Source organism: Helianthus annuus, chromosome 3 (assembly GCF_002127325.2).
Source record: "Helianthus annuus cultivar XRQ/B chromosome 3, HanXRQr2.0-SUNRISE, whole genome shotgun sequence".
NCBI lineage: Eukaryota > Viridiplantae > Streptophyta > Magnoliopsida > Asterales > Asteraceae > Helianthus > Helianthus annuus.
The window spans coordinates 92,133,991-92,146,948 of NC_035435.2; the positions used below are offsets into that span (position 1 = coordinate 92,133,991).

At 40.1% G+C, this 12,958-nt stretch overlaps 1 protein-coding gene and 1 long non-coding RNA gene across 7 annotated transcripts; one reads left to right on the forward strand and one right to left on the reverse strand.

Moving 5' to 3' along the window:
• The first annotated feature begins 5,252 nt into the window (after window positions 1–5,252).
• On the forward strand, window positions 5,253–9,206 carry LOC110929360. 4 transcript variants are annotated; one of them, XR_004888436.1, is made up of 6 exons: window positions 5,253–5,455; window positions 5,544–5,587; window positions 7,114–7,630; window positions 8,207–8,310; window positions 8,799–8,845; window positions 8,935–9,206. It is a non-coding gene; the product is annotated as an uncharacterized LOC110929360 (long non-coding RNA). The 4 variants fall into 4 exon arrangements; XR_002587048.2 differs by having other exon boundaries at window positions 5,255–5,455; window positions 7,132–7,630; window positions 8,212–8,310; XR_002587047.2 differs by having other exon boundaries at window positions 5,256–5,455; window positions 7,132–7,630.
• LOC110929359 (pachytene checkpoint protein 2 homolog) lies at window positions 6,327–7,503 on the reverse strand. Of its 3 annotated transcripts, XR_002587046.2 has the most exons (4): window positions 7,187–7,503; window positions 6,676–6,756; window positions 6,469–6,583; window positions 6,327–6,343 (listed from the first exon to the last, which is right to left on the reverse strand). XR_002587046.2 is itself a non-coding variant. In XM_022172516.2 (3 exons), exons 1-3 carry the CDS (start codon window positions 7,303–7,305, stop codon window positions 6,541–6,543), a joined length of 243 nt encoding a protein of 80 aa, XP_022028208.1. In that variant the 5' UTR covers window positions 7,306–7,497; the 3' UTR covers window positions 6,347–6,540. The 3 variants fall into 3 exon arrangements, 2 of the variants coding, with proteins under 2 accessions (XP_022028208.1, XP_022028207.1); XM_022172516.2 differs by lacking the exon at window positions 6,327–6,343 and having other exon boundaries at window positions 6,347–6,583; window positions 7,187–7,497; XM_022172515.2 differs by lacking the exon at window positions 6,327–6,343 and having other exon boundaries at window positions 6,347–6,583; window positions 7,184–7,340.
• Window positions 9,207–12,958: the final 3,752 nt, after the last annotated feature.

Genomic DNA, 12,958 nt, shown 5'->3' on the forward strand with positions numbered 1-12,958 from the left:
ATCCTAGGCCACCAATAATAATCCTTAAGACCTTGGTACATCTTATCCGCTCCCGGATGGATAGAGTACCGCGATTTGTGAGCTTCATCGAAAATAACCTTCCTTAGATCACCAAACAGAGGAACCCAAATCCTTTTCTCAAAACATAACGTTCCTTCCTTGTTTGGTACCAATGACTTCTCCATCCCACGGAGATATTCTTTTTCAAGGTTTCCTTTCTTGAGAGCTTCTTTCTGTGCGGCACGAATGCGCAAGGAAAGATCGGTCTGAATAATCATCTCTAAAGCCCTAACCCTTATGGGCTTGATTCTCTCCTTCCGACTTAGGGCATCGGCGACCATATTCGCGTTCCCTGGATGATACTTAATCTCGCAGTCGTAGTCATTCAACAGTTCTACCCATCGTCTTTGCCTCATATTCAACTCTTTCTGGTTGAATATGTGTTGGAGGCTCTTGTGATCTGTGAAGATTGTGCACTTCGTACCATAAAGGTAGGGTCTCCAGATCTTTAATGCAAAAATTACTGTGCCTAGCTCCAAATCATGTGTGGTATAGTTCTTTTCATGTACCTTCAGTTGGCGTGACGCGTATGCAATAACCTTTTGGCGTTACATCAACACACAACCCAATCCTTGACGCGATGCGTCGCAGTATACCACAAAATCATCTGTACCTTCTGGTAGGGCTAAGATTGGCGCGTTGTAAAGCTTATCTTTCAATACCTGAAATGCTTCTTCCTGTTTGATTCCCCAATCAAACTTCTTGTCCTTCTGAGTGAGGAGCGTCAATGGTTGAGCGATCTTTGAAAAATTCTTAATGAATCTTCGGTAATAGCCAGCCAAACCCAAGAATTGCCGAATCTCGGTTGGCGTCTTTGGCGTTTCCCAATCCTTGATCGCCTCGATCTTGGTTGGATCCACGTGGATTCCATCTCCACTTACCACGTGTCCAAGGAATTGCACTTCTCTTAGCCAAAACTCGCACTTAGAGAATTTGACATACAACTGTTCTTTCTTTAGCGGCTCTAGGATGGCTCTTAAGTGCTGCTCGTGCTCAGCCTTCGTCTTTGAATAAATCAAAATATCATCGATGAATACAATCACGAACTTATCCAAGTACGGCTTACAAACTCTATTCATCAAATCCATAAAGACTGCAGGTGCGTTTGTTAACCCAAACGGCATAACGAGGAACTCGTAGTGTCCATAACGAGTTCTGAAGGCTGTCTTTGGGATACTCTCCTCTTGTATCCTTAACTGATGGTATCCAGATCGAAGATCGATCTTTGAATAAAAGCTTGAACCTTGCAGTTGGTCGAATAGATCATCAATCCTTGGCAGAGGGTATCTATTCTTGATCGTCAACTTGTTCAACTCTCTGTAATCAATGCACATACGGAAACTACCGTCCTTCTTTTTTACAAACAAAACTGGAGCTCCCCAAGGCGAGAAGCTTGGTCGAATAAATCCCTTGTCTAACAACTCTTGAAGTTGTGTCGACAGTTCCTGCATCTCAGATGGAGCAAGTCTGTAAGGTGCCTTAGCGCCTGGAACTAAGTCAATGCGGAACTCCACTTGCCTCTGAGGCGGTAATCCAGGCAAGTCCTCTGGGAAGACTTCTGGGTATTCCCTCATGACAGGGATGTCTTCAATTCTCGATTCTTCACCTTTCTTATCCACAATGTGTGCCAGGAAGGCAACACATCCTTTCTACAAACACTTTCGCACTTTCAAGCAGCTGATAATTCTCAAAGGCGTATCACGCTTCTCTCCGTGAACCACAATTGTTTCGCCATCTTCGGTTGGGATACGAACAACCTTTTCATGACAAACTATCTCAGCCTTGTTACTCGATAACCAATCCATTCCTACTACCACGTCGAAGCTTCCCAACTGGACTGGTAGTAGATCCAGAGCAAACTCACGCTCTCCCAAGTCGATCACACAACCTTTGATAACTTCATTGGCTTCTACTAACTTTCCATTAGCCAATTCGATTGAGTACGAAACATCTAATTTACTAGCTGCTAAACCAAGCATATTCTTAGACTCTAATGATACGAAGCTATAATCGGCGCCAGTATCAAATAAAACGGATGCATAGCATTGGTTTACAGGGAACGTACCAGTAACGACATTGGGGTCCTGGCGCGCTTCCTTTGCTTCGATATCGAACACTCTTCCCCGGGTTTGGTTCAACTCTGGGCAGTTCCTCTTGTAGTGCCCATCATTACCACAGTTAAAGCATCCAGGTCTTTGCCTGTTTCCACCACCATTTCCAGCTTGATTATTCCTCTGGTTACGATTTACAGTGCCCCCTTGATTCGCATTGTTGCCTCGATTCCCTTTTCCTCCAATGTTTCCTTGTAGCCGATTTCCATTACCACCCCGGTTATTGTTTCTATTTCCAAATCCTCCTTGGCCTCCCTGGCCAACAGTGGTCCAACAAGAATCCTTCAAGTGGCCAGGTTTTCCACACGCTTCACACACTTTCAAACTACACCGGCCAGAATGGTGACGCTGGCAGGTGTTGCACTTGGGCTGAGTGCCCATATATCCCTTTCCTTTCTTTCTACTACCAGCTGTAACCTGAGCTGGCGCGCTTGACTCTCCTTTCTTAACAACCCCACTAGTGCCTTGCTTGAAGTTCGAGAACTTCCGTTTGTTACCTCCGGATGACTCGACGTGAGTCTCCTTGCCTGGGTTTGCAAGTTTTTCTAGTCTAATGACTTCCGTAACGAGTGCCAAGCCCATCTTACTTGCAGCCATAGATGTTGGTGGCGTGGATGCTGTCATTAAGCTCAGGACTTGAGGTGCCAGTTCCCAAATGAAATCTCCTAATTTCCTCAATTCTGGTTCTACCAAGTACGGAATGACTCGTGCCAAATCATGAAGTCTTTGCATGAATTCCAACATTTTCGGACCTTCCATTATCAGGCTCTGGAATTCACCTTCCAACCTCTGTGTTTCTGTTTGGGTGCAATACTTCTTACGCATTATTCCTTTCAACTCATCCCAAGTTAACGCGTATGCTGTAGTTAGGCCCATTATTCAAACCTGAAGATTCCACCATAATCGAGCTCCATCTTGAAACAACTCAGTAACGTATGGGACTTGTTGTTCTGGCGTACAACCACTCATTCGAAAGATGGATTCCATACTTTCAATCCATTTCACAAAAGCTATGGCACCCCCAGTGCCGTCGAACTTCGGAGGCTTGTAATTGAGGAAGTGCCAGTAGGAACAACCGTTATTTTCTGAGGTGCCTCTGCTAGGTTCGGAGCGTAGGGCCTCGTGCTGTGCTATAGCTGCAGCAATTATCTTTTGAAGTTCCGCCTCTGAGGTGGGCATGTGCATTTCGCGTCTTGGTGGCATCTTCTAAAAGATGTTTCACGTAGGTTAGGTCATAGCAGGTGAAACGTACGTATGTATTCAACAATATCAGCACATAGCATCTCATGCTATCAATAAATCAGCCACATAACATCTCATGTCATAGAACATAACCCATAGACCAAACATCACAAGTGATGAGAATACTGTGATTGCATTACCACAAATCGAGACCACAATGTAAGGTTTACAGGTACCCAACTGTATCATACAACATCAATGACTTAGTAAGGGGACGACCCTAGGCAAGTCGTGCGATCGCTGGACATGTTCAGGAATCTCTGGTTCGTCCATTTTTCAAATTCCAGGACTCCATCTCAAGCTTCTGTTATTCCAGTCTTAGAACCACATTTCTCCTCAATCATTTCCTTGAGCTCGTCCCAGCTCAGTGCATAAGCAGCATCTGTACCAAGGGTCTGAATCCGAAGATCCTATCATGAGAGTGTGCCATCTAGAAATGACCTCAAGGTAAAGGTATCACTCTGTTTGGGGCGAACAGTTAGTCTTTCTTAGAATGGAGTCAATCTTTTCGGACCAACGAACAAATGCAATGGCGCTTTCTGTTTCGTCGAAGTTCAAAGGCTTGCATTTTAGGAACTGCTTATAGATGCGGTCAGCTGGGGATTATTTCCAGTAGTGCCATTGCTGTGCTTAAAGCGGAGAGCTTCATGTCGTGCAATTGCACTACAAAAAAATGCCATTTAGTGGCACACACTTTTAGTGGTATTTAGCTTTTATACCATTAAATTACGTTTTTAATGGCACTTTGTGTATGTCATATTTCCTTAACACACTTTTTAGCGGCATCTAGTTTTTATGCCACTAATTTAGGATTTTAGTGGCACTTTTTGTGTGCCATTTTTTTTGGTACACACTTTTAGTTGCACTTTTCATGTGCCATCTTTTTTGGTACACACTTTTAGTGGTATTTAGCTTATATATGCCACTAATTCACAATTTCACTTTCACTTTAAAATTTCCCTCCTTATTAGGGGTGCTTACAGTATGATATTGACATTTTTTGGGAAAACTTTAAAACCAAGCCGTTACTAATGGTTTTTTTTGTTATTAACAACTGAAACCAAACTGTTGAAGTTTAACATCAAACCAAACTGAACCATTACTAACGTCTTTTGTTAACAACCGAAACCAAACTGTTGAAGTTCAACATCAAAACAAACCGAACCATTACTAACGGGTTGGTTTGATGGTTTATACCCGTTACACGATCTTTTTAAACGATTCAACAAAGAACTAGAACCAATTCTTAAGTGCTTCATAAATATGAAATTTCTTATAGAAACATTATCATCTTCACTTCCATTCAATAAATTTACTTGATAGATAAGTATAGTAATAATAAAACAATAGTTACTTAAATAAATAACTCGAATACAAATGGATTGTGTGTATTTTGAATGCATCCACTAGTTACTTATACCAATTGTACTTTAATAAATCCTAATAAGAACAAATAATCATCGGTAATACAAAATATTAAGAAGAAAAACAAAATAGTCACGTCTTATAGTCTGGTTCAGTTTTATATGAACAGTTTTTAGTATAAACGTCAACCAAATCATTCCCTACGGTCTGAAATTACTGAAATCGAGTGACCAAATAACTAAAAAAGGATTAAACCATAAACACCCCCATCGCTCTTTGTGCCAGGAATACTAAGGACATGTTTGGCTTAGCTTATTTTCAACTTTTGAAAAGTCCTTTTGGCCAAAATAAGTCAGGAATTCCTGACTTTTGGCAAATTCCTCTCACATAAGAAGAAAAACCAAACACTTTCAAAATGACTTTTGCCCTTCAAAAGTCCTTTTACCCTCAAAATAAGGAACCCCAAACACCCTCTAATACAAATTTCACCTTTTTACCTCCAAATTTTTCCTAAAATTTACATTAAAATTTCTATTTCCCTCTCACTCTTGTCAGTTTCCCTCTCACCCTCAAAAATTTCCAAGTTCGTCTTCAATGGTTCTTCAAAAGTCATCATCTATAGGTGTTTCGCTTGTGTTTCTGTAGTTTTCTCCACCAACCTTGTTCCTACTCTTGAGGTACGATATGGGTTTCTTATCTCATAACAAGCCCGTAACCCTAGTTCGTCGTTTTGTGTTTTTTCATTAAAAAAGTTATAATCAACAGGTGGTGCATTGCAGTTTGTTCCACGAATCCACTGTCAATCTGAGGTACCATATATAGTTCAATTTTGAGTTTCATATCTCATAACAATCTCTTTTATTTTATAGATTTACGTTGACACGATTTGTCCGAAAGGGTAGTAAATTTAGTATTATAAGATTTATATTCTTATAATAAAAGTAAGATTTGTATCTATTAATGTTGCGATTTGATTCTTTACTGTAACCGAAGGCTTGTAGTTTAGTGAAATTGTTGTTGTGTGTATTGCGTTAGGGTTTCGTGACGTTGTTGCTGTGATTTGGTTGTTTTTTATTGCCAGAGTGCTTATACTTGGTGAAATTGTAGTTTTGTGTATTGTGTTACTGATGCTTCTGCAGCGATTTGGTTGTTTTCTATTGCTGAAGTGCTTATGCTCTAGTGAATTTGTAGTTTTTTGTATTGCATTAGGGTTTGATGATGTGTCTGCTGCTATTTGGTTATTTTCTGTTGCCAGAATGCTTGTAATTTAGTACATTTGTAGGTATGTGTATTGCGTTGGGGCTTTATGATGTTTCTGCTGCGATTTGGTTGTTTTCAATTGCTCCATGATCTTAAATGGCATATATAAAAGTTTTTTTTAATTTTATATGTGGAATCTTATTTATTTTCAAAGCATAACATATTTTTTATAGTTTTTTCTCTATGTGCGCTTTTCTTAAAAAAGCCCACGCGTTTTTTGCGCCTTGCACCTAGGCTCCGGGCGAGGCCGATGCGCCTCGCCTGCGCCTTGCGTCTTTGACAACATAGGTTAAAAATAGAAGAATCTGCACATAGGACTTACAATATTGCAGCTAAAAAAATCAAGCATTCAGCTAACATGTAACAACTCTAAACATCCTATCTATACATTTTGGTTTCCTTTCATCAAAACTCGGTTGGAATATTATACCAGATGATCTGTGGCTTTAAGCTTGGGCAGTACTTAGTAGCCGATCTAACATCTCAAGCTTCCCACAAAACCTTATAATATTAGGAAGATAATGCTTGGGAACGTGTTTATGAACCTAAATAAAACAAAAAACGCTTCCGTAAGCAACAAATAACGACATCAATAAGAAGTCCTATCAGTTATAGCAGAAAGAAAGAGAAGAACAACCTCTTCGTTATGTAGCTGGCTGATGTAAGGATGATTGCATATATTTCGTAGTTCAACGACTGAATTGTGCACTGCTCGAGCCTAGCGAAAAAAAATAAGAAACAAAGATGTGTAAACAAGCTTTTATCCAAAATTATGATTTGCCTACCATTTAAAGTGATATTTTCTATGAGCACGTCAAAACTTTAGAATACAAATATGCACTACAAGTTTGTTTTGATAAACATGTAAGATTCTGGTTGTGCAGCTTCAAGTTTGAGTGTGTATGTGTGTGTGTGTGTGTGTGGGGGGGGTCCTAGTAACTTTGCTTTAAGAGGGAAAATCAATCTCTAATTTCTCGACCAATAGTTTTTACAAACAAATGCCTCCATTCAATCCCAAAATAACTATCAAGATTAATTAAATGAAAGTGTTTTACTTGTTTACTATTTGATTCAGATACTTTCTTATATTTAGTGATATGCAAAGAGGTAAATCAAGATTTGAACTGGGTCAGAAGAGCATTTACCACCTGATACCCCTTATAGAATCTGAAGGTTCTGAACCAGATATAGCTGCTTTTCTTCCTGCAGCTAGGCTTTCAACTTCATCGATTAAAACAAATACCAGATTGTTCTCCTCCTCCACCATTTCCTGAATTTTCTGAAAAAGTTTTGCAACCAATTTGCCACTTTCAAAAAACCATTTGCTGAACAATGAGTGTGCATTCACTTCAACCAGCTGACAATGTGGATATCTGGAGCTAAAACATATTGACAGTTTCTGTGCTAATGCTTTGCATAGTGATGTCTTGCCAGTTCCTGGAGGACCATGTAGAAGAACGATACTGCGAAATTTACAAGAACGTAGATTGTATAAAAGATACAAAGTTAATGTGTACAAAGTTCCATGCTTTCTATAGCTTTAAGGTTGTCTATTATGCAAGAATCCCTATCACTGAGTGTGATTTTGCTGGGTACGTTTGTTTATTTGTTTTACAACCTCATATTAAACAAATAAATTGCAAAAAAATGGTTAATACTATGTTGTCAAAAGCGCAAAAAGCGCGCGCCTAGGCGCCCGGGCGCAGCGAGGCGCACCTATAGCGCCTGGTGGTAGCCTAGGCGCAAAAATGTTTTTTTTTGAAAAAACGGTGCTGAGGCGCAAAAAGCGCGCGCCTAGGCGCAAAAACGTTGTTGAGGCGCAGGGAAAAAGGTAAAACAGCACAAATGACCATTGAAAACGAAACCGAGTGCGTGCAAAACTGCCTCACGCGTGCAAAACTATTAGCTACATGATCTTAAATGGCATATATAATAGTTTTTTTAATTTTATATGTGGAATCTTATTTATTATCAAAGCATAACATATTTTTTATATTTTTTTATCTATGTGCGCTTTTCTTAAAAAAGCCCACGCTTTTTTTGCGCCTTGCGCCTAGGCTCCAGGCGAGACCAATGCGCCTCGCCTGCGCCTTGCGTCTTTGACAACATAGTTTTCAACAATGACTAGGCTGCTTGATGTTATGGAGGATTATTTGTATTGGAAACAGTACAGGCACCTTCGCTTAGATGGACATACATCTGGTGGAGACCATGGGGCCTTAATTGATCAGTTTAACAATCCAGGATCACCATTTTTCATATTCCTGCTCAGGTGATTGGCCTTTTTGTTAGTTAACGATTCTCTAGAGTGATGATCATAAATCTTTTAATTTAGAGTAAATGCACGGATAGTCCCTGTGGTTTGGTGAAATTTCACCTTTAGTCCTCAACTTTTAAAAATTACACTCTTAGTTCCTGTGGTTTAACAAGTTGTTACTCGGATAGTCCCCAAAGCGGATGGAGGTTAGTTTTTCTGGTTAAGTGGGTGTGAAATGACAAGGACTATCCTAGTAACAACTTTTCAAACCACAGAGACTATCCGAGTAACAACTTGTCAAACCACAGGGACTATCCGTGTAACCTTCATCCGCTTTAGGGACTATCCGAGTAACAACTTGTCAAACCACAGAAACTAAGAGTGTAATTCTGAAAAGCTGGGGACTAAAGGTGAAATTTCACCAAACCATAGGGACTATCCGTGCATTTTACTATTTAAGAATGGGATTCCATGTGCAACGTCACTAGTTATATGTTTGACAGGATATCAACGTGAAGATCGAGAGGACATTATGGTGATGTCAAAAGAAGTAAGTTTGTCTTTTATTAACTACTCTTACATCTTTGACAGCCATGGTTACCAGATCTAATCAATTTAACATGAATTGTGAAATTTCAGGTTGAGTATAGTCAGTTGGCTGGTGTAGCGACAATAAGTAGTAAGTGCTGGAAACTATGAAGTGGAAGTATGACTATTAAGAAAACGTTAACACGATGGAAGATTGTCAAAGAGATTCATGAACACAATGAAGTTTTGAGTTTTTATTCCTAAACTTGTTAGTTTATTTGGGTTATATGTTTGATCATTAGACTTAGATCGACACTTATTAGACATCTGGAACCTTTGTAAAGATTGATTGAACTTTTAACTGAAGTGATTATTTTATGATTTCTACACTTTACAATTTTGTTTTTATTTTTTAATGTAAATAAATGATAATTGTAATTAATTAAAATTAATATGATAAACGTCAATGACATTTAATTTGATGTGATTTTTGTGGCAAAAAATATGTGCCACTAAAAGCTCAAAAGTTTCTAATGGCTAATAAAAAAGTGCCACTAAAAGACTAAAAACTTTGTGCGACACATTGAAAAAGTGCCACTGAAAGGCTTTAGCGTCAGCGCTTCTTGTGTCACTTTTTTTGTGTGCCGCCCATTCTTACAAGGTTCTTTAGTGGCACTTTCTTGTTTTTCTGTGGGATTTTTTGCATGCCACTAGATGGCATTTTTTTTGTAGTGTTGCATGTGAGTTGCGTTTTTGCAGCTCGGCTTCTATCCTTGGCAACGTACTGGTGTTTGTGTCATGCCTGGGTGGCATTCTCTTTTGCCGAAGTGGCATGAAGCGGGTTAGACATCATCTCAATTGTCTAGGAGATACATAGCACCATAAGCCATCATGTAATCACCCAATTTCACACGAAAATATACTCAATGTATGGGTGGGGAAATAAATTTCTGAGCCTTCACATAGGCTTGCCAATTTGGCTTGTTGCTTGAAATAGAATGAACTCGAGGCTTCATCGCCTTGGTCATTCGTGTTCGAGTTATTTCCTGCCACATTGGTTTTCATTAGCTTGACCCGCAGAGTCCACCAGGATTTCTGTGCACTACAAGTCGTTATTACGTGGGCCCCCGTAATAATAAATTGTCTTGCACAGTTACCCCAAATTTTCTCTCGTCCAAGCAGATGATCAATCAAGGAGCAACAGCAGGTGCATCGGCATGAACAGGGTCATGCTCCAATGCGGTGTTAGGAGCAACGCCTGGCTCAGGGGCCACAGCTGGCTCTGGATCAACAAACTCCATCTCAAAATCAGCTGGATCAACCATCACAGGGGGTTACAGGATCCTCCAAGGGCTGGTCTAAGTGTATGAACTCAAGGTCATGGTCTGGATCAAAACCAGGTGGATGAACAGGATCACCCTCAATACTGTGATCAACTCAAAGCTGTGTGCCGGAACCGGTGCAGCTGATGATGCCGTATCAGGGTCGGCGTCGAGTGAATGGTGCTGCACTCCCTGTATATGCGAAAATGCGGATGTCAGAAACTCAAATGAGTCTGAGACAGGGGAATGGACATGAGTTTCCCCCTGCAGGAGCGTCCGCAAGCAGTAGGTTAATACCAGCAGCAATAGGGCCTCGCCCTCGAATGGGTCCTCCTCTAGTAGATCGTCATCGTCGTCTGAGGCCACGTCGGGGGGGGGGGGCATATCAACAAAGGGGATAAGCGGCAAGGGGCACAGGAACAGGGATCACCGCGAATGGCAAATTCCCAACAAGATGGCCATCAGTAGGCTCTGCTACGACTTCAGGCAGCGCAAAAGGGGCTGAAAGTCGTCATCGTCTGTGCCGGTAGTATCGGAAATGTACACCTCGTGCTCCGATGAAACTATGTCGTCTGATACTATGGCCATGGCATTCGTAGTGTCCATCTTTCTAGTACATGATGAAAGCATGACGTTTGTAACACAAACACATATACGTATAATAATCAATCATATATTCACATGAACATGTAAGTCAACAATAAACAATCAAATAATTCTCCTAGTCCCACTAGCCTCCCAGTCGCCTAGACTGACATTCCTAGTCCCGCTAGCCAAATTCTCCCAGTCTCTAAGACTGCTCTATCATCCACCTCGACCTCCTAGGTCGAGCCTCGGCCTCCAAGACCGAGCCTCAGCCTCCAAGACTGAGCCTATTCTCCCTAGTCTCACTAGTTATCTACCTCGATCTCTTAGATCGAGCCTCGGCCTCCAAGACCGAGCCTCAGCCTCCAAGACTGAGCCTACTCTTCCTAGTCCAACTAGCCATCTACCTCGATCTCCTAGATCGAGCCTCGGCCTCCAAGACCGAGCCTCAGCCTCCAAGACTGAGCCTAAAATAATAAACATCTACCTCGATCTCTAAGATCGAGCCTCGGCCTCCAAGACCGAGCCTCAGTCTTCAGGAATGAGCCTAATAATGAATAAATGAAATGTGCTCAACATTTGTTTGTAAAAACGTTTTGGATCTGGACTTAAGTGGTATGCAGTAAAAATGTTTTCGTGAGAGCCCTAGTGATCATAGTCTAGACTCGAGAAGGAATCCTAGGTCGCTATGATCAGAGCTCTGATACCAAGCTGTCACACCCTGGCTTTGCGGAAGCATGGTTAATTTGGTGTGACTTATTAATACCATAGCTTAACCATAACAAAGCTATATGAATAAAAACCATGCAAGATCATCCATTTGATTAAGTTTTAAAATCCAAAAACAACAACATTGTTTTAACGGAACATATCCTAACAACATAAACATTGTTCACAAACACAACCATATCATAACGTAAACACGGTTTAAGGACTGTGACTTGTCCAGGAAAGAGTCACATTCCCTAAACCCGGATGACCTCGTACTAGTGTAGTGGGAAAACGTGCCATACCGTGCCAGATCCTTTAATTCCCTGAAATACATGTAAGTTGAAAAATCAACAATAATGTTGAGCGAGTTCATGTGTAAGTGAGTAAATAAACCTTTGCATTTATCAAAATCCTGGTATGTAGCAAATAAGGAAAAAGAGATCACCAATGGTTTGCAAGGCCATTGATATGTGTGAAATGCAAGTAGGAAGGCTCAAACCTAGCAGATTTATGCGTCGGGTACAAAGTCATCCCGAGGTCCGTTATGCTGGGCCTGGGACTGGGCTCGCTACAGCCAAATAGATCTATCGCTCCTGCCCCTCGGTCCTACCCTGAGGATTAATGACCTCAAGTTTCCGCTTACCCATTCACATGATCTAAATAGTAACCCTCCTTACGCTAACCATACCATGTATAAAGTATTCATAATCAAAGTAACATGTATTTCACCCCCGCAGTTTAGAAAACTGAAAACAGTTAAGAGAAAAGAGGGACATGAACTCACAGCGGTGCGTCTCTACCAAGTATGTCTCCAAGTCAAGCAGCTGTGCAACGACCTACATGTACTAACTCTATTAGAGGGACGGCCGTGCCTTAGCTTTTTAGTTTAAGTCTTGAGAAATAGTTAGACAACTATTTCGTGTTTACATTCTGTGCATACTTGGTAATTATTTTCCTTCCCAAGGATGGGGGATTTAATACATGTACGTACGAAATATATTATTAAGTCTTACTTAAAAATATATCTTATTTCTAACTTCAAAATATAAATATTTTTCTCAAAAATATTATATTTTCTATTATATAAGATTTTCCCAAAATAATACCTTAACAAAAATACGTGTTCATAAATATTTACGTAAAATGTGTAAGTTACGTTTTAACGATCGAGTGGTAATAATAATTACCGGTGTAACTTATATATCTATCGTGAAAGTGTTCGTATTATTTTGGATTCGTTAACGTTCGATAATATTATTTTTACCCTAAAAATAATATTTATACACTTCACAAAATAATTGACAAGTGACGTTGTGAAAAATATATTTACTAAATATATTTTTATCACGTTTTATTTTGTGAAATCCCACCTCCGATATTTTGTAAATAAAGTCGTGACGAAATTTACATTTTTGAAAGCAAGTTAAAAATATATTTATAACACTTGTGATAAGAATATTTCCAAGTGTTAGATTTTTGGAAAATTTTCGCCAGAGTTTCCCCAGTAACTGGAGGTG